Consider the following 21,060-nt stretch of genomic DNA (forward strand, 5'->3'; position numbering starts at 1 on the left):
CCTGTTTGTTCATTTGGAGGCTGCAAGCGGAGGCGTGCTTCTCTAACGCCATCAGACTGTTTTTTTCCCCAAATTGTGTCAGACAGCTGTTCAGCCTGTCCGTACACGCTTAGTGAAGAGCTCAAGGTGATTTATTTTGTTTTAACTGAAAAAGAGTAGCCTACAGGCAGTAATGTTTCAGTAAAATTAAGACTTTCACATTAATGCTTGTGCAAATTGGTAGTGTTAGAATCTTTTGCCGGCACTACTCGTTTGCAAAGATGGCAAATTACTTCATTTAGGTCCTCCGGCTTGCTGGTTGTGCCCAGTTTAAAACCAAAATAATCCCAAATGTGGGATTTTCTTTTCTTTTTCGCAACAACAAGCTCTTCCATGGCTGCATTTGCATTTGAAAATGGCTGACGTGCTGTGTGTGTGTGTGTGTGTGTGTGTGTGTGTGTGTGTGTGTGTGTATCGGCAATCGCTAACTGATGAGCTGACAATGGCCGGTAGGAAAATTTTGACACATTGCCGAACCCTATACTGTACACAACTGGACGTTCATGATCAAATAAAATTGTCTGTGATGCTTACTGAGTTGCTTTTAAGTTTCTAGACGTTTAGATGGAATTTTGGGAGTAGCCCGCTGGTAAGGAAAGGTATTGCTTTACAGTTAAATACAACTAATGACATGGCAAAGAAAGAATCATCTAAACTACTGTTGATTAACAGCAACATTTTGCAATCGCCAAAACTGCATTTCACAGTATCCTAAACTTTGTGTGTGATTTTTTTTTTACATAAACAGTCTGCTGATGTTGTATAGCTACCAAAACAGCTCAGAGAGATGTGAGAGATGTCATTCTGGTCCGCATTATGTATGTATTTCTCTTCATTATGTTTAGTAAGTACCTGTATGGAAGTCTCAGATGACTGTATATCATCCAGTTTTAACTGCAGCTCCACCTTGACTTTGCTGGTCTCGGTCAACTTCTCATTGAGGCGCTTCACATCCTCTGCAAAATATCATGGAAACATGCTGCTGAGACTTTCTTGGATGACCCACTGGTTTCACTGGTGAAACCGTTGAGTGATCCGAACTTTTAACTGTGCTCACCTCATCAGTCTAATTCATGGAAAGATCTGAAAAACATCCTGCGTACAACACACGGCCACTGATAATTGTATGCAGGTCGGTGTCTTAAGGGATAGCTGTTTGTACTGTACATGTGTGCGTGTGCATAAAGGCGGAGTGTGAACTTCCTCACCAGTAAGGTTCTCCACTTCCTGTGTTCTCTTCTCCAACAGTCTGGCCAGCTCTCTCCTCTCTGCCTCAATCTCATACTTGGATTTGGTCTGACTCACACATAGACAACAAGCCAAACACTTTCCTTTAGATACCATCCATAGACTAAATACAAGTAAACAGAAATCTGGCTGCTAACAACCTGCACGTCCAGTAGATATTAGCGGTCTATCTAGTCTTTTAAATCTATAATCGTTTCAGTGCGGTCATTCTGACAGAGAAATTGGTATTCTCCTTCCAACTGAGCTGTACTACACTGTTGACATGTACCAGCATGCATTGGGCAAGAGATTCTCAATGGATATTTGAATAAATCATTTATAATTTTCAACGAGGAAAAAAAAACAAAACGAGTACAGGCACTATAACATTGCTTCTTCAAGAGATCTCAACTCAACAATCACCTGTTGTAGTGGTTTATCTTCTGAGGTGTCTCCCTCGATTCCCTTAAGAGTGGAAAGCTCTTCATCTGTACAAAAACAGGTATAAGAGCATCAAAACCGTTAAACTTCGAAAACGAAAGAGAGGAGTTTTATCTACAAAGAACATTTTCTGACTAACTACTACTAATACTTTCAGCTGCTCCCGTTAGGGGTCTAAAAAAGTACACAATGTACTCACAACATCATGGGTTACAGGTGCACATGCCTCACTCTCAACAATCACATTTCATTCTAACATGCTCAAGCCTATGGTCTCAATATGGGCCAATAAAAAGGGAAAAACATTTAACGAAGATTTCTTTCTTTTTTGGAATTTCCCTCCCTTTTCTCCCCAATTGTACTTGGTCAATTACCCCACTCTTCCAAGCTGTCCCGGTCACTGCTCCACCTCCTCTGCCGAGCCGGGGAGGGCTGCAGACTACCACATGCCTCCTCCAATACATGTGGAATCACCAGCCGCTTCTTTTCACCTGACAGTGAGGAGTTTCGCCAGGGGGACGTAGCGTGTGAGAGGATCACACTATTTCTCCCAGTTCCTCCTCCCCACTGAACAGGTGCCCCGACCGATGAGAGGAGGCGCTAGTACAGTGACCAAGACACATACCCACAATCCAGCTTCCCACCCGCAGCCACGGCCAATTGTGTCTGTAGGGACGCCCGACCAAGCCGGAGGTAACACGGGGATTCGAACTAGTGATCCCCGTGTCGATAGGCAATGGAATAGACTGCTATGCTACCCGGACACCTAATGAGGATTTCTTGGTATGTGATATATCATATTGACAGCATTAGCCTAGCTATCAGGGGAAAACCTGAAGTGTGTGTGTACTGGTAGTCTCTGGCTTGAAAGAAAAAAAAGAGAATAGCAAGTGTCAAAACACTGGATAACGTCGATGCCCTACTGAGCAGAGACAAACATCCAGAACCAGCTTTCAGTGTGCTGTCAAAAGGAACCATGATATACACCAACACATGTGAAATGTCAACTGTTGGCAGCACTGGATCATTGCGTCTACTTACTGAGTCTCTTGTTCTCCTCTTTGAGTGTCTGCAGGGTTTTAGTTGTAGACAGGATCTGCTCTTGGCTTTCTGACAGTCTCTTCTCCACATCGAAGCACTGTTGCTCTGTTGGTGCAAACAAACATGACAAAGAGCACATGAAACACTCAGCAAATGCATTTTACCATGTTATTATGTCTTTTTGCACTTTTTTTTTTTGCCCCATATAAGCAAAACCCTAGCACATTGAAAGGATTCAAGTAAGAGCATAGCAGAGATATTCAGATTGTGATTATGATGAGGAAAACCCAATTAAGCAGGTAACACTGAGCTTGAGTGTTGGGGGAAGCAAGAGAGAACAGATGGTAATAGTATGGATCCACACAGGGGGCCTTAAAATTCACAAACTTATATGTATACTGCTATATATGATGTTGCCTTCCACACAGATGCTCATTGGAAAGATGACACCTACCAGGACCTCATATTGGCTAGAACAGCCATACACAGTTTCCTTTCCAAAGGTTCAACTCTTGAAAAAAACATGTGGAGCTAGCTTTAGATGCACAAACAACACTCTTTTCAACTCTGGAGAGTTTAAAAACACGTATGCAGCGTTCATCCACAGCTACATCAATAAGTTGAAACTGCCATTTGAGGAGTGTTGGTTGGAATTATCGTGTCTCGGTGGCTAGCACTATCGCCACATAGCAACAGGGTCCTGGGTTCAATTTGCATGTTCTCCCCATAGAAATCCATCCATCCGTCATCCAAACTGCTTATCCTGCTCTCAGGGTCGCAGGGATGCTGGAGCCTATCCCAGTGGTCATTGGGCGGCAGGCGGGGAGACACCCTGGACAGGCCGCCAGTCCATCACAGGGCCCCCCCCCCCACACACACACACACACACAAAAACACACAGGGACAATCGACTCTGTGCATAACTGTAGTCCACTGACTTCTGGTTTCTACTGCAGTCGTCATACCAGTTTCCTGTTTGTTGGCGTGTGCTATTGACAAAGGCATATTTCTCACGATGCCTGCAAGATTTACCATGGATAAATGTCAACGAAATGCACAGAATTGTCAACAAACTTTCACCTGCACCTACCAGCAAACGGGTGAAAAGTTTCAAGTTGTACATATCAAGTTACATCCACAATTATGAGGATGAGGACACTCCTCTTCATAATTGTGGACGTAACTTGATAGGTTACTTGAGCTGGTTGTGTTGGTTTCCTAAGGAAATGTGCAATGTTGATAAGATGGCTGCACGAATTCGCATTTGCAGCGGCCTCACCCAGTACTGATGGTGGAAGATGGCGGCACGAATTCACTTTTGCTGCAGCCTCACTCAGTAAAGTCCATGCAGTGTCTTTGTCCGTGTCTGCATCTTAAGTTTTGTTTGTTTGATGGCTGGGAGAGATGGCGCTGGATCGGCTGGGAGAGCGGGGAAAGCTAAGCTAACTGCTAGCCCATGCAGATCGGCAGTTCCGATAACACCGAGGGCGGTCTGACGACGGTCTCACCTGGCGTTGAATGTGGTGTTTTTGATGTCATTGTGAGGAGGTGTGTCGAGGGTGTCTGGCTGGGAGAGCTGGCGCTGGATCGGCTGGGAGAGCTTGGTCTGCTTTGTCGGGTGGGCCCGGGGACCACGGCCCCTGCCTGGAGCTGTGCCCGAGGAGGAAATGCCGAGGGCGGTCTAACAGGACGCGGAAGCGGGGCGAGCTAAGCTAACTGCTAGCCCATGCAGACCGGCGGTTCTGACATTCATCCTGGCTGGCATTCGTTCCCTTGGACAGTGATTTTTTTGTTTAGTTTTGATGTATGTGTTAGTGTGTTCTTGTAGTTTTTGGATGTGTTTTTGTCTTTGTGCTGTACTGCTGTGGGCTGGGGAAAACGGCATTTCATTTCATTTCATGTACACAAGTGCAATGTGACAAATTAAGTGTTCCTGATTCCCGATTCCTTTTCCTCTGGGACAATGTTCTGATAGAACTCTGATTTTTTCCTTCATGTTTTCAGTTGAGTTTTTGGCGACACCATAGAGCTTCAGATTCCACCTTCTTGAAGTTTGGCCCCTTAGTGTTCTCCCTCTTTAAGACAAGCACTGACATTCCCAATTTTCTTCCATGTGTTCTTTATTTCACTGCATGCAAAGTCCAGTGTTTTCCTACACCTTTCTATTTTCACTGAGTTTTTGTCAATTGTCTTGGAGATTTCACCTACCAACTTTTCAACGGAGTCAGCTTGCTCATTTATGAGTTGGGAGAGAGTAGAGATGACGACATTGTTCTGGGATGTGGATTTGTTGTGCTCCGTCTCATAAAGACAGGGCTGCCAACTTCCGGGGATGTTTTGGCATGAGATTTCTGACCAGCATGGCGGGGCGAGGGAGGTGGGTGGGTGGGGTAGTTAGCCTTGCAAAAGGGATTCACAAGAAGCTGTCACTGTGTGAAATCAATCAATATAGCTATGGACAGTTATCAATTTTAACTTGGCTTATTACTTTTCGTCAAGTAGTCTCTGTTATGGCAAAAGATATCCCATGGTAAACTCCTCTCACAGACAATTTGCTCTATTGAAACATAATCATAATAATAATTACATTTACGCAGCACTTTTCTAGACACCCAAAGTGCTTCACAGTGAAGGGGGGGAAACTAACTCAACCACCACCAATGCGTAGCACCTACCTGGGTGATGCATGGCAGCCATTTTGCACCAGAACGCTCACCACACATCAGCTTGAGGTGGAGGAGGAGGAATGCTTGAGCCAATTACACGGGGGGGGGGGGTGATTAGGTGGCCTGATGAAGAGCCAGGTTGGGAATTTTGCCAGGACACCGGGGAACCCCCTACTCTTTGCGATAAGTGCCATGGGATCTTTAATGACCAGTGTGTCAGGACCTCGGTTGAACGTCTCATCCGAAGGACGACATCTCCTACAGCACAGTGTCCCCGTCACTGCACTGGGGCATTGGGATTTGATATTTGTTGAATACATATTACCCTAAAGGTGGCCAAACCTCAAATGTGTGTGTGCGAGCTGGAGACCTACTCAAGATGGTAGAATCTGAAGCTCTATGGCATTGCCAAAAACTCAACCAAAAACATGAAGGAACGAAAAATCAGAGTTTTTATTATACAGAGATATTTGTTGAAACATAACCATAACAACAACCTACACCGACATACTGTCACAACTGATACACATAAAAATGGGTTTTATGGCAGCTGGATTGGACGACAGACATGTGGGGGGATTAACTAGTCGACTTGTAATTACTAGAAATTAAACACATATAGGCTACCGCTTTTCATGTGTGAGATATTACTTAGTGTGGCGTGAGTGTGTGTGAGAGGACATAATTACGTGAGTGTCCCGCTAGATGCGTGAGGGTTGGCAGCCCTGTAAAGAGCCTTTTTTTGCAGTTGGGGATTTGCAGGTAGCGGAGAAAATTCTTCTGACAGGGAGACAGCAACTGTTGATATGGTGCTAGCATAATCATAGCACGAAGCTATCAGCGCATTACCTGGCTGGGCTGAGTGTGTTTGTTTTTTTTTGCATTCTTTTTCTTTCACGACTCGACATTAGGTTGCTTCCAGCCATCACAAAAGATTAAGATTAAGATGTACTTTATTAATCCCCAGGGGGAAATTCATCCCCTGCATTTAACCCATCCTACCCATGTAGCTAGGAGCAGTGGTCAGCCGCCACGCAGTGCCTGGGGACCAACTCCAGGTCTTCTTGTCATGCCTCGGTCAGGGGCACAGACAGGAGTATTAACCCTAACATGCATGTCTTTTGATGGTGGGAGGAAACCAGAGCACCTGGAGGAAACATGCAACCTCCACAATGAAAGGACCTGGGACGACGCGGGGTTCGAACCCTGGACCTCCTCACTGTGAGGCAACCGTGTTAACCACTGGGCCACCGTACTGTACTCACTCAGTACACCGCACTGAAAGAGACAGAGGGGGGAAAAAAGACTGTTTCTATAGAATGTATGCAACCATCGCACAGGGGAACCAAAAGCTTGTCCAACTGTCACTAAAGTTAGTCAAATGAGGACTTCTTTGTTTTTCCGTGGTTTTAACGCTTTTTGTGCAGGAGCTCAGCAAAATCACTCTCGGAACCTCTCTCCGCTCAGGAGGAAGGCGAATCTAATCAGAGAAATCAGCTGCTGCAGTGTGGGGTTGGAATGAAAACCTGCAAAAGCACGACCCTCCGGGGCACATGGCTGGCCACCGACATGCTGGACGGATGGCGTTATTAGTCTGCCAGCTCGGTAAATGACAGCCAATGACGTCACGGCGACTGAATTATTTCACACTGCACTTCGTTCGCTTAAATCTAGAACCTCACTTCCAGACACCACGCAGCGACTTATCACCTTGTACATGGCACCTTGCAACTCTCATCAACCGCCGCTTGCATTTTCAAGCAGACACACCGCACCACCCCGTCCACGACTGTTTGTTCTTCATTTCAGAGAAGCTCTAAAGTAAGACATTACCCACGTTAACTCTGACCCCCCCCCCATCTCAGGCGTTTATGGCCGGGGCGGTTAAGTTTGAGGGGGTAAGACGTCGGCTAGCTTGCATGCTAACGGCTAGTCTCACTCACCACAGTCGGCTCCGACGCGCTCGTGCTTCGTCCTGAGCGCCTCGTTGGCGCTCTGGAGCTCCGTTATGAACTTCTCCAACTTGTTTTGCACTCCCTTGGGGAGTTTATTGAGCTCCGGCCGCTCCAGAAGCTGAAGCAGAACCGCCGCCATCCTCGGTCGGCGCCTCAACAAGCACACAACCTGCGGAAAATTAGTCCCCCCCCCACACCGGAAACTCATCAGACCGAGTCATCGACGCGCGACGGAAGCGGCAGTCTAACGAAACGCCCCCTGGGAAATGTGGTCAGCGCGCTTTGCTGACGTAGCTAAGGAGAGCCGTCGACGCGTCAGTGAGGCTGCCTGGCGTCTGGTTTGTGTGAAACCCGTTGCCGTTTGCGTACAGGTATCCCAAAACTGAGCAGAAGCTGGAGGTGTAAATGTTTATCGTCGCACGCTTTACTTCAGAGAGTTGGAATTTTTGGGGGGTTGGCTAACAAGCTGACGTTAGCTAAAGCTAAACGTAGTGAAGCGTCAGAGGATGGGGGGGTTGTCAAACTGGGGAAGTTCATGTTGACCAAAGTTTAACTACTGTCACATTTTACCTGCGGGGCATTTTAGATATATAAGTGTTGTTTTTTTTTTTTATTTGTCAAGTTCAGCCTTTCACATGTGCCTATGAATTGTCTCTAACTAAAAAAAAAAAATTAAAAAAAATAATTTCTGTATCTCCTCTTTCCTGCCCCCCCCCCACATACACACACACACACATCTGTCAGGATGGGTCGTAGCTATATGGTGGAAGATGCTGTGGAGAAGTATCTGTCCAAACTTTGCATACTAGGAGGAGCCACTCCAGTCACAGGGCTTCTCATCGGCCAGGTAAGGCTCGCACATCAACACAAGTTAATACCACATCTTTGTGTAACTCATCCTTTGCTCTCTGAGTGTGTCGTGACGGTGCTTTGTTTGTTGTTGTCCTCAGCACATATCACTGTACAGTACTGTAACGGTTAACATCAGCAGCGCGTCGTAAATGGTTGGAAATAGAGTTCTTGATTGTAAATGTATAGCCAGGCACCGTATTTGGACAGCTGAAACAGAAATACAATACGTTACTGCACATCTGTCCTGTCAGCACACACTAGTAAAGAGCTGCACCACAGAGAGAGTTATACCTTTGGTTATACTATTGGTTATATTTTCAGATCAGGGGCACAAACTGATGTGCCTCTTGTGTTGTGGTAAGTCTTCTGATAAGTGTATTTCAATTGTTTATGATCACTCCATATCCCAGAGCTCAGCACAGAGGGATTTTGTTGTTATGGCAACACAGACTTCACAAAGGGACGAGACCAGCACGATAGCTGACGGCTCATTGGATAAACTAGACCTGGAGTGGGTCACTGAACATGCTCGGCAGGTAGGCTATCCTAAAGATACAGGTCAATAAAAAACACCATCTCAAAGTGAAGCAACACTCGATGTTTGTTTGTGAAGCCAGTGTGGCTGTCTTGAGAACTGCATTCCTGACCAGTGACGTCTTTGTACAATTTCAAATGATTACCCTTTAAGGTTGTTTCATTCAAATTCCTGTTTTGTTTTTGTCATTTAACTGAAAAGTAGCTTATGTCATTTCACTAAGTTAACTATTACCTAAAAGTTAACTTTTCTGAATCCATGAGCGCTTTAAGCAACATTTAACTCAATGCTTAGACCCTAAGTTTACATGAGAAATGCTAACAATGTTGGAAAAAAAAAAACACGTTTCGGGTTACCCAAAAGACAAATGTTTGGTTGTTTTTGTAGAGCATGGCAGGAAAAATTTGAAATGTGATTAAAATTTAGTTTCTTGAATATCTTGTTGCATGTGTCTACGTTACTTTTGCTGGGTATTTATGAAGCTGCTGTGTATGATGACATTTGTTATAATTAAGGGTTATGTGTACTTCCAGGTGTCCCGGATGCTGCCTGGAGGCCTGTCAGTATTAGGAGTCTTTATCATTTCTGATACCGATGCCAAAGACGCACTCAACCCACTCAGACAGGTCAGCTTCACATTCATAAACTTTATTTTATAAATCTACTAAAGTAATGAAGGTGTATATAAAATTTTACTTTTCTTCTTTTATTATTTTAATGATAATAATAATAATAATAATAATAAACCCAATTTATAGAGCACTTTTTACCAGGAAGCTGAATCAAAACAAATTCTGTATTGAAATCAAAAGCCTGTATAAAGATCTAGTGAAGGATACTTTAATATTTAATACTGTGTACTGTGTGTTTGTTTGTGTGTGCGTGTGTATGTGTGTGTTTAGCTGGTATTTGCAGTGGAAAAAGTGATCTCCAGGGAATGTCTGTGGACCTATGCAGATGACGACATCACAGACCGCGTCACACTGCATATCAACTCCAAAACCAGGAAGTATCCTTCCATACAACTGTTTGATTGCTTGCAACAGCTATCGGGATATTAACGAATGGATAGAAGGGGTGGAGGTGGGGACTGATACCTAGGTAGAGCTGAGGTTAAGGGACAGATAAATTAATGGCTAAATGATTGAATAGAAGAGTAGGCGAATGAATGAGTTAAAAGCTTAGGAAACCTTTTATAGGGAAAAGCTATATCAAAGAAGAAACAACCCCACCCCCACCCCCACCTCATCACGCTCTGTGTTTTCCTTGGGCATTGTTTTTAACACAGAAGAAAACAGATTTTAGATGAAGCAGAAATTAAACTACCTCAGCAAATATACTGTCTTCCCTCGATACCCAAACTGCATGAGAGACACACATCTGCAGTGTCCAAGCCTTGGGAAAGTCCCACAAAATGGCAGCTGGGTCAGCTTAGCAGGGCTGTTGTTCTAAAAGCAATTTAAAGACATACCAGCCAACCAGAATACTGTGATGGGGATTGTGCGGCAGTATACTTCAATAAATTGAGTCATCATAAATTGTTCTGCGGGCCAATTCTTAAGTATGTCACTGAGTTTTGCTCAGATGTATTTTTAGCATATTTGTGAATTTTACATTTACACCGAGTCAAATCCAGAGACAAAGATAAACAGATGGTATCATATTAGAATTAAAAAAAAAAAACAGTACATATTTTTCCACCTTTCAAACTCTAGAGAAGAATTAACGACACTCATTTGTTAGAAATGGAAATGACAAAGTATTTTTTTTCAATTCCCTGTTTAAAGGCTGACTGACTGACTGAGCAAATGAATTGAGTAAGTCCTCGGGTTAAATTATACTCTCTGAGAAGAACGGGTAGTTGATTCAAGTTTTGTTGCTCTCTTTTTTTTTGGAATTAAAGGACATTTTCTTTAATCCACCATGCCAGAACCGCCTGCAGAACCTTTGATATTAAAGATCCCAAGGTTTGTTTAGTCCAGCGAATCTCCTTTCACACAACATCTCAGCCTACCTCTGCTACCATACTTCATCCCTCCTGGTAAATTTTCAGTTAAATCTGGATAACAAAATACAGCTCATCGGTAAATGGGTTTGGACGCTGAGCCCTACAGGGCCGTATAAATCCATCCTGGGATCACTCAGTATTGATGCTGCTTAATTTACCTCGAGAGTAAATTAAAATGAAGATTTTGCAGTTTATTCCTAACAGAGTTGATTTGCTGGTGTTGATGTAGTCTGAGATAAACAAATTCTGCTGATTTCTTGTCAGGAACGTTTCATTCTCATAGTGAAGCTGGTACCTCCCTCTTGCCTCCGTTACCGCTGTCACGGAACTTGATTTGATGTTCACAAAGTCTGCAGCGGAAAGGCCTGGAAGCACAAGACGGTCATGGGTATGAAATGTCGTTACAGTAATTAGCGTTGTGATTGGCTGTTTCAGAGCACGGCCAAGCCCGCCGATTGGAAGTACCAGTCGGGTGTTTGTTCCTCCTGGCCAATGGTGTCATGTTGTGTTGAAGTGGATATCCCACTGGTACTGCGAGAGAAAAGAACCAGCTTGGAATACATGGAGAAAAGTCTCAAGGTGGAAACACACACACACACACACACACACACACACACACACACACACACACACACACACACACACACCAACACCAACACGGGGATCGCCAGTTCAAATCCCCGTGTTACCTCCAGCTTGGTCACCTGTCCCAACAGACACAATTGGCCGTGTCTGCGGGTGGGAAGCCGGATGTGGGTATGTGTCCTGGTCGCTGCACTAGCGCCTCCTCTGGTCAGTTGGGGCACCTATTCGGGGAGGAGGGGGAACTGGGGGGAAGAGCGTGATCCTCCCACGCGCTACGTCCCCCTGGTGAAACTCCTCACCGTCAGGTGAAAAGAAGTGGCTGGCGAGTCCATATGTATGGGAGGAGGCATGTGGTAGTCTGCGGCCCTCCCCGCATCGGCAGAGGGGGTGGAGCAGCGACCGGGACGGCTCGGAAGAGTGGGATAATTGGACGGATACCATTGGGGGAAAAGGAGGGGGGGGGCACAACAACAAATATCCGAAGTTGAACATTGATTAGTCTTTCTTGAGATTAGATGTTAAAACACCACATTAATAAACACACTTTGTTTACTTTTTCCAATTATCTAAACGGATACTTTCTTACAATCACTATTGAAAGTGTGTCTGAGGAGAGACCCCGTACACAAAGCAGGATGATAACAAGTATAAGAGACGGACAAACAACACGCAGGGATAGAATTAGTAACCATGCAATCAGAGTCACACTTCACATGCCAAATCAGATATGCAGTGTGAGGATTTCAAGTACACGTTAGCAGATGTGCACAACCAAGCTGGACCAAGCTGGACCATGCTGGACCAAGCTGGACCATGCTGGACCACGCTGGAAGGGATACTGGCTGAACAAACCAGACAGCCTTTTGTTGGGATTCTTCATAATCATTTCACACTCACCAGGGAGACTACACTGCCTCTCGTAGTTTAACATCTTTCAAGAGTGATGCTGTAACAAAGGAGTGGCGTGTGTCTAGTTCACTTCTGACCTGAGGGACAGGTGAGAAAATGGTCCTTGTGGCCATAGACGTTTTTTTTATTTTATGAAGTATCATGGAGAGCTCTGTGATGGACTGGCGGCCTATCCAGGGTGTCTCCCCGTCTGCCACCCAATGACTGCTGGGGTAGGCTCCAGCATCCCGCAACCCGAATTTGGATAAGCGGCTTGGACAATGGATGGATGGGTATCAGGGAGATATAGCACAACAAAAAGCAGAGCAGCACAAGACCAACACTGTAGATTGAAATGGTGGATATGGCAGGCCAGATCCACTTCTATTTATTTCTGAATGTGTTTGTTTGTGTTTTTTTCTCAGGAGGGAGTGGAAACGTGGGCACAGCAGATTGAGAATGGAGTTTTCCTCATCGATGGAAAACGTCTCCCAGATGACTCAGAGCTCACTACGGGACAGGTGGTAGAACGCTAACAAACCGTTTAGACAGGGCAGGAAGAAGATTCATGAAAACTGTGTTTACTGGGGCGTCTGGGTGGCGTGGCGGTCTACTCCGTTGCCTGCCAACACAGGGATCACCGGTTCGAATCCCCGTGTTACCTCCGGCTTGGTCGGGCGCCCCTACAGACACAATTGGCCGTGTCTGCGGGTGGGGAGCTGGATGTGGGTATGTGTCCTGGTCGCTGCACTAGCGCCTCCTCTGGTCGGTCAGGGCGCCTGTTTGGGGGGGGGGGGGTAGCGTGATACTCCTACGTGCTACGTCCCCCTGGTGAAACTCCTCACTGTCAGGTGAAAAGAAGCGGCTGGCGACTCCACATGTATTGGAGTAGGCATGTGGTAGTCTGCAGCCCTCCCCGGATCAGCAGAGGGGGTGGAGCAGCTCGGAAGAGTGGGGTAATTGGCCGGGTACAATTGGCCGGTGGTTACTTAAGGAAAGTTGATACTAGGTTGAGACTTGCTCCAGGACACATTGACAAACAGAAGAACACAAGTCACAAACGTCATCCACTTCAGTTTTCCCAGATAGTTTTGGAATGTGAAGCGGCAATCTTCAACTGGAAAATCTAACTGCGGAAAGTAAATCTGAAAAACGTTCACTTCCCTCCGGAGATATGGTCAAAAGTAGACGCTCTTGAGGATGGCAACTAACCACCAACTGGTCCGTCAATCTTCCCAGATAGGAATTTGTGACTGCATGGTTGTATAGCAGGTCCTTGTAATATGTGTAAGTAACCTGCTGTGTCTTCCTTCTCTCTGTAGAGAAAGAACTTAAAACAGACCTTCAGAGCTCAGCTGCTACTCACACCGGTAAGACAAACACTCATCAAACACACACTCATCTGTCACACACACTCATCAAACACACACCCTCATCTGACACACACACACACACACACTCACTCATATGTAACTCCAGGCTATGATTCACAGAGCAGTCTTGCTAGCGTATAACAGATGAGAGGTGAAAAATATATATTCTCCCCTCCTTTAACTCATTTAGGATCAAGTGTATTGAACTCATGGTTAATGTAGTGATACATTTCTTACAAACCTTAAATCTTCTGAGTAATGTTGCCTGGGTTGAATAAAGAGCTCATTTTGTAGAAGGTCATTGTGATTTGCATGTTTTTTTGGGGGGGGGGTTCGATTTCCCCCTCCCTTTTTTTTCTCCCCAATTATATCGGGCCAATTACCTCACTCTTAAGAGCCATCCCAGTCACTGCTCCACCCCCTCTGGCGATCCGGGGAGGGCTGCAGACTACCACATGCCTCCTCCGATACATGTGGAGTCGCCAGCCGCTTCTTTTCACCTGACAGTGGGGCGTTTCGCCAGGGGGAGGTAGCGCGTGGGAGGATCACACTACCCCCCCCCCACACACACACACACACACACACACAGACGCCCCGACCGACCAGAGGAGGCGTGAATGCAGCGACTAGGACACATACCCACATCCGGCTTCCCACCCGCAGACACGGCCAGTTGTGTCTGTAGGGACGCCCAACCAAGCCGGAGGTAGTGCGGGGATTCGAACTGCCGATCCCTGTGTTGGTAGCCAACGGAATAAACCGCCACGCTACCCGGACATCCTGATGTGGTGGAAAGTTAAAGATTGAAGTTCTACATTCTCAGATTTTGCAGACAAGTCCCTCAAGGAATTGACAATATCTGGACTACTATACACGGTCTGCTGCCCCCATGTGAACACACTTTCAGACATGGGTGAATTGTCCGTTTGTGTTCTGCATGAAACTACATTGACAGTTTTACATTACATCCATTCTCCGTTTTCCATGTTCTATGTGTGTGTCTCAGCCCAGCCAGCATGAGCAGCAGGCCCCGGGTCTGGTGCAGCAGTACGGAGGCAGTGTATCGGTGAGAGGAGCCGTCCATACCAGAGCCTACTTACACAGCAACAAGCCAAAAGCCTCACTACCCGAGAAGGTAATGTGTGCAGTCACCACTCCATCTTTTCCCCTGTCACCACTCCATCTTTCCCCCTGTCTTTTCTGTTATCTTCCACACTATACCGATCAGTAAAGTCAAATGGATCTTGAAAACCCTGTTTCTCGGCAGCTGCTAAAGCGGGACATGGTGTCGACGGTAGCCGTCAGGGTTCAAATGCTTATGGAAGAGCTGCTGTCTGCGCAGGAGGAGAACAGTGGCATCTCAGCAGACAAACAGACAGGTAAACACACGAAGACATACTTAAACCAGTGCTGAGCTCAACAAAAATTAGTTTATTCCTAACAGTCCTTTTCAAGCTGTACCTTCAGCTCCGTGTTCCTGTCTGTCACAGGGGTTGGTCTCGACCTAATCCGGCCCCCGCCCCCCCACTGTGCATCAGTCAGCAGGGGGTCCTAGTTGCAAGAACCAGAATTTGTCAATTTTGCATGATTGTGGCTAACTTGGGTCAGTTCCAGGACTTGCTTGCTTAGTCCTCTTTATATTTCATCAATGTTCAATCCAAGTTTCAAACTGTTAACAGGCCAGTGAGCCAAGTGTTAGAAGTTAAGGAGGAGGTTCAATGTGTTATGTGTAATATTTTGGCTTTCCTGAAGCATATTATGACTTGTAAATGTCAGCAGGGGTTGATGAATGACATGCACACCCCAGATTTGATTTGACACCTCAGCCCCAGCTGGTACCAATGGGGCTGTGGGGGCAGATTTAACACCAGAACGACCGGGATTTCACTCCTACCTAAAACGACCACGGGCAGTCAAAATGACCTCCGGTTTTTAAACTCTATATTCTGTCAAGACAAATACCCAGTTGAGATATTAATGCATTCCATATGTTAGTATGTCTGGTAGGAAACTAACCGACACAAAAATTAAAATGTTAACAACTTTAATTTTTCAAACAATTTAAAATGGCCGCTGTCCAACGCCTGTAAATACTGCAACGCCTCGGCGGTAGTCATGGTGCGTCTGTAGCGGCGTCTGTAACCAGACATGTTGGCAATAACAAAAAAATCAAGTTTAGACTATTTCGCTGCACTGGAGGATGCTAATGTGTTTCTAGGACAGAGCAACGAACTTCGCGAAGGAAATGATGCGTCCAACACATGTCATAAATAGTGACATGACACACACGATCGTGCACAAATTACGAGTGGTCGTTTTGACCACTCATGGTCATTTTAGGTAGATCTTTTAACTTTTTTTGTGCAGTTGATCTAAAACTAATTTTAATGCAAATATATGCAATTTTAGGAGCATTTGGGGAGCGGCAGACCTGTATTCCCCCCCCCCCCCACAAAGTTATTAAACTTTGAAGATCCAAAACGGTCATAATGACCGTCTTGGTCGTTCTAGTGTTAAAACCACTGACCTCAGCCACTGACCTCACTTGAGAGCCTGTGTATCTGATTTCTCTTATTATAACATCTTCAGATGGACAGGGTGGAGCTCATCAGTATAGTCAGTTGGTGGTGTTTGGGCAGAGCAAATAAGGCTATAGCAGTGGTTCTCAATCAGGTCCTCTGTTACGCCGAGTAAATACGATCACCGGTTGTGCCATATATAAAAATCAGAACTACATGGCAGAATAAAACACCACCAGTTTGAAAACCACTTTACTATAATGACTCTCAGAGGGACATGGTTTGAGACCACTGATCTTAGCTAAACCACTTTTACTTTGTGCTGTTTTGTGTAGCTTCAGTCTCAACTGTTCTGTCTTTCTCTGTCTCCCTGTCTCTCTCTGTCCAGCAGACCACCTCTGCCTCCCTCGCCGGGTGTTCTGTCCAGTGAAAGGAGCGGGACCTATACATGTGTGTGACTACCAGTTCGATGATGAGGAGCTATCCGAGGTGACAGACAGGCTGAAAGAGATCCTGGACATAGAGGCTGAACAAGAAGACTTGGACGCCACACAGGAAATGGTCGGTCAGTCTGCAGAGACAGAAGAGGCAGCAGGTTGGTTTGTGTTTATCTACGATGATTATGATAACAATCAAGTATTATTCAAGGTACTATCTGTCATGCCACGGTTACGTGGAGGACTGCAACAACACGAGCACTCTGCTGACAGGAAACACGGGGTCGTCATTGTGTATTTGTTTAAGAAATGGAGACAACAGAAAGCCTTAAAAGGAAGTGAAAGGGATGCAATGTTAGCTGACTTTCTCAATTGCAAGTAATTAAGCGACCAACCTTCACGATGTCTGACCAGAACAATGGCAGATGTGGGGTTAGACAGCGGCTGGGTGCATCATAGTACTAGTAACATTATTACATTACAGTAACTATGATTAGTACTGATAGTAGTAAACTATCCAACCGCAAATCCCTACAGCGGATAGTGAAGACAACTGGACAGGTCATAGGAACTGCTCTCCCATCCATCCAGGCCGTCTATGACGCACAGGGTACCTGGAAGGCTCTGGCAGGAGGTAGCGGAGCATCCGTGCTGCCTCCACCAGACTGTGCAGTAGTTTCATCCCTCGGGCTGTGAGGTTCCTCAACAGCCTCAACGCTTAGACCTTCCACAAAATGACTTTTTGACCTTCTTACTCACTGTCCATGTCAGGTGTGCTGGTGATGTTTAGGTCTGTGAAGTCATTTTTGTTTTTAATATTTATTGCGTGTTATTTGTTTTTATGTGGCACTGTGGTCCGTGTGAAACGTAATTTTGTTCCCTTGTATGTATGAGACATGCAGGTGAGGCAACGACAATAAAAGCAGTCTAAGTCCAAAGTATGTGACTTACAGCCGTTGTACACACGCTCAAAAGATTGACACGTTTTACACAAACTACACAAAGTTGGTTCATTGCAGTATGCAGTCATATAATTTGTGTTCCGTTTAAAGTGAAAATGGCATCTTTTATATTCGGTAGAAGTATAATCACTGCCAACTTTTGTGGGATGAGTGCTGGTGTTCCGTTTGTGTGTTTTTGTGACCTTGGTGTGTTGTATGTTCCTAGAGCCCATAGCTGAGCCAGTTCTGGAGCCCAAAAGAAAGAACTATACCGGTAAACGACTACACTCACAACAACACAAACTTCTGACTCGTACTTTATATATAGCGCGGCTCTGCTCGAGAGAGGAGCCAAGAGCACGTATAAGACCGAAGTGGGAGTCGGGTTGGGTAAACCTGATCCAATTCATGCAGTACAGTCACTCTCGGTGTACTGTTCGCACTAATTGATCAAACAATGCTTCGTTTTGGATAGTATGTCAAGTTAAGCAGTCGGTATCACGGCTAGTAATATTGTCATAGTAACGGTGTCGTAGTGGATCCATATGGAGAAAGTACAAAGGAAAATACAATATCATTTCATTTGATTTGTTTACCAGAATTTAGTACCATGAGAACGTCTGTAGGAGCAGCAAGATTCTCGGTGTATTTGAGTGTGTGCGTGTGTGTGTGTGTGTGTGTGTGTGTGTGTGTGTGTATGTGTGTGTATGTGTGTGCTTCCTGGCTCACCTCTTTCCTTCGTGTTCTTTAGGTACCGCCGTGGCCACCGCTGTCGCCCTGCTCGCCACAGCTGCCTCGCTGCTCTATCTTAATGATTACTGACCCACAAATGCAATCAAAATAAAGTATTTCTGTTGTTTCAGTCTAAGGTTTGATGTTGTGTACCGTTATTTACTACCATGCGCGACAGCTCCCAGAAATTATTTTGTAAAATCAAAATCAATCATTAAGACACCGTTTAGCCATCCCTCCATTAGCCACACCGCTTATCCTGCTCTCAGGGTCGTGGGGATGCTGGAGCCTATCCCAGCAGTCGTTGGGCAGCAGGCGGGGAGACACCCTGGACAGGCCGTTAGGCCGACACACACATACTGTATTGAGATATTAATATTTCACGTTGTCCCATAAAGGTTTTCTGGAACAAGACAACAGTAAACAGACCATAGTTTGTGTGACAAATGTGCATTTTAGCCTCACGTGGTCAGACAAGACGTCAGACCACGTCTTGTCTGAGCCACATTTGTCAGAACCGGCACTGCATTACCATATTGACCTCAAGTCAGAGGAAATGATGGTTGCCAAAAACTATCTGAGGCGCGAGAGAGAGGCTGGTGCTGTTCAAGACACGCACACCGTGGACAACCTACTGGGTTCTGATATGTTCCCTTCGCTGAAAGCTATTAGTCAGGTTGCCTTGACCCTACCAGTTAGCAGCTGTAGCTGTGGAAGGTCTTTTAGTGCCTTGCGTCGGCTCCACACCTGGCTCAGGAGGACCATGGGGCAACGCAGATTCCAGCACCTGGCTGTGATGTCAGTCGAGAAGGAGGTGCTTGAGTCGGTCACCAAAAAGTGATTGATAGATTCGCCACCCTCAAGGTGAGGTGACAGCTTAATTCCTAAGTGACACTGTACTGTAGGGTAAGATGAGTTGGGTTTTGGGGTGAATTGAGCCAGCGTTAAAACTTTATTTATTCAGTTATTGTTTACCCCCCATTGTCTTTTATTTTGATGCTGGTAGTTCAGGAAGAAAGTGACTTTTTTTAAAAAAAATTCATTTAATCAATATTTTTCTACCTTTGTAAGCCAAGTGATTGTTTTGTGGCTCAACATTAAAGTAAGTTTTCTCAGATTTGTTGTTGTCTTTCTAGTCGCATAATTGAATAATTGATGTATAAGAGGAAATGCTTTTGTTAACAGCTCTAAAATGGTCAGCAGAGTAGCTGAACAAACTGACAACTCTTAGTTACAGTAACACACAGTTGTCTGCACATTGACAGGTCAGTTTGAGCTCTTATCAAGTTGCTTGTACTTCACTTGTATAGATAGTGTTTTACAAGTCTCAGCAGAGACTCTTCATGACACTCTAAACACAGCTTGAACTGTATCACTGCCACTCGAAGATCGAAGCGACTGAGTACAAATCTATTCTTCACTTGGGATTGGGGCACGTGGGTAACCGAACACTTTTGCAAGGCACTGTATGCACGTCATTCTCATAAGGGGCTGAGCCCCCCTAAAGGTCTGATCCTAGAATCGCCCCTGGATTGGACTATGATACTCAGAGGCAGGACAAACTGTGTAGAACAGTCACAGGCTAGTCTAACACTGTGGTGGCTCCCTTCTTCTTTGGTGCATCGCCCGACCGCCCCGAGGAACAAAACCGCCCATGCATTGCAGTCCACATTGAGGTCGGGGGAAGGATTACAATCGAACGGGCACTAGTATTTTAAAAACAAAATCATGTACTTTGTATTAATAAACCCAATGTATTTTAAATGTCTAACCATCCATTATCCAAACCGCTTATCCTGCTCTCGGGGTCGCCGGAGTCTATCCTAGCAGCCATTGGGCGGCAGGCGGGGAGACACCCTGGACAGGCCGCCAGTCCGTCACAGGGCCGACACATTCTCTCTCTCACATACATACATACACACACACACACCTAGGGACAATTTAGTGTGGCCGATTCACCTGACCTACATGTCTGTGGACTGTGGGAGGAAACCCCCGCAGACACGGGGAGAACATGCAAACTCCGCACAGAGGCCGACCCCCAAGGTTGGACAACAATTTACAACCAGATATTTCAAAATGTTAAATTTTTTTTTCCCATTCACCCCTCACCCACAATAATATCTAACTACAAAACATAAAAAAGAACAGTCTGACAACCTTGTTTCACAGTTTAACAATTCATTAATCCTTCTCAAGGCATGTGGCAAGTTTGGGCGTTGCAACGTGCACACCCACAAAATGAGGCGCTAGCAAGACATACTTGTACACAAAACTAATGCTCATACACACGTTTGCAAAAAAAAAAAAAAACCCCAAACGATAAAAAAGCCCTCATACTAATGTGCACACTGAGTTCAAGAAAGTGCCATAATCGACCTCTTTGATCTAATAAATGCAGATTAATAATCTAACGAATGCAAGCATTTAAAAGCTAATTTAAGGGAACTCTGAACTCTGTTCTGTGGTTTCAGAAGGCTAACAATTCCTGGGATCTGATTTTGAAATTACGATTCAAAACATTATCACAAGGCTCAGGTGAGCAGATGTGTCCCATTGGCCGTACCATAGTCCTTCCTGCAGCAATAAAAGCCCCTCAAGAACTGTGCCAAACAATTGTGTGGAAAAGGAGGCAGACAGGTAAATCAACCGTGACAACCAATACTTACTAACGTTTCAAGGAATCCCCAACATCAAATTTTTCAAATTTTCTGACCATTTTTATTATTGCCGAACAGTTGTAGATTAGTCATTTTCCAAAACACTTAACGGGTCCTTTTTGTAAACAAATTTTCCCTCCCACATTTTGGTGGACGGGGGG

General features: G+C 45.2%; 2 protein-coding genes across 4 annotated transcripts in view; one reads left to right on the forward strand and one right to left on the reverse strand.

The window, feature by feature from the left end:
• LOC130123365 (nucleoprotein TPR-like) overlaps window positions 1–7,508 on the reverse strand; it is a 64,384-nt gene extending 56,876 nt beyond the window's left edge. Inside the window, exons 1-5 of the mRNA XM_056292503.1 lie at window positions 7,358–7,508; window positions 2,749–2,853; window positions 1,690–1,754; window positions 1,248–1,335; window positions 892–995 (exon numbers count right to left, since the gene is read on the reverse strand). Of these exons, the coding sequence (XP_056148478.1) occupies window positions 892–995; window positions 1,248–1,335; window positions 1,690–1,754; window positions 2,749–2,853; window positions 7,358–7,508 (513 nt within the window). The remainder of the gene's footprint in view (window positions 1–891; window positions 996–1,247; window positions 1,336–1,689; window positions 1,755–2,748; window positions 2,854–7,357) is intronic.
• Window positions 7,482–19,347, forward strand: odr4 (odr-4 GPCR localization factor homolog). Of its 3 annotated transcripts, none has more exons than XM_056292506.1 (14): window positions 7,482–7,491; window positions 8,112–8,216; window positions 8,632–8,757; window positions 9,290–9,382; window positions 9,659–9,765; window positions 10,687–10,723; window positions 11,200–11,343; window positions 12,663–12,758; window positions 13,560–13,607; window positions 14,617–14,745; window positions 14,878–14,989; window positions 16,518–16,724; window positions 17,734–17,781; window positions 18,259–19,347. In XM_056292506.1, the coding sequence occupies exons 2-14, from the start codon at window positions 8,115–8,117 to the stop codon at window positions 18,327–18,329; spliced, it is 1,320 nt and encodes a 439-aa protein (XP_056148481.1). In that variant the 5' UTR covers window positions 7,482–7,491; window positions 8,112–8,114; the 3' UTR covers window positions 18,330–19,347. The 3 variants fall into 3 exon arrangements, with proteins under 3 accessions (XP_056148481.1, XP_056148480.1, XP_056148482.1); XM_056292505.1 differs by lacking the exon at window positions 7,482–7,491 and adding an exon at window positions 7,663–7,768 and having other exon boundaries at window positions 8,114–8,216; XM_056292507.1 differs by lacking the exon at window positions 7,482–7,491 and adding an exon at window positions 7,663–7,768 and having other exon boundaries at window positions 8,114–8,216; window positions 16,521–16,724.
• The last annotated feature ends 1,713 nt before the right edge of the window (window positions 19,348–21,060 follow it).

The sequence above is a fragment of the Lampris incognitus genome, chromosome 14 (genome assembly GCF_029633865.1).
Source record: "Lampris incognitus isolate fLamInc1 chromosome 14, fLamInc1.hap2, whole genome shotgun sequence".
NCBI lineage: Eukaryota > Metazoa > Chordata > Actinopteri > Lampriformes > Lampridae > Lampris > Lampris incognitus.

Bases quoted from the DNA above. Each gene is read 5' to 3' on its own strand.
- odr4 (XM_056292506.1), top strand. From the start codon at position 8,115: ATGGGTCGTAGCTATATGGTGGAAGATGCTGTGGAGAAGTATCTGTCC. The intron at 10,724-11,199 runs GTTTGTTTAGTC...TGGCTGTTTCAG, and splicing joins TTGATATTAAAGATCCCAAG to AGCACGGCCAAGCCCGCCGA. The intron at 14,746-14,877 runs GTAATGTGTGCA...GTTTCTCGGCAG, and splicing joins AAGCCTCACTACCCGAGAAG to CTGCTAAAGCGGGACATGGT.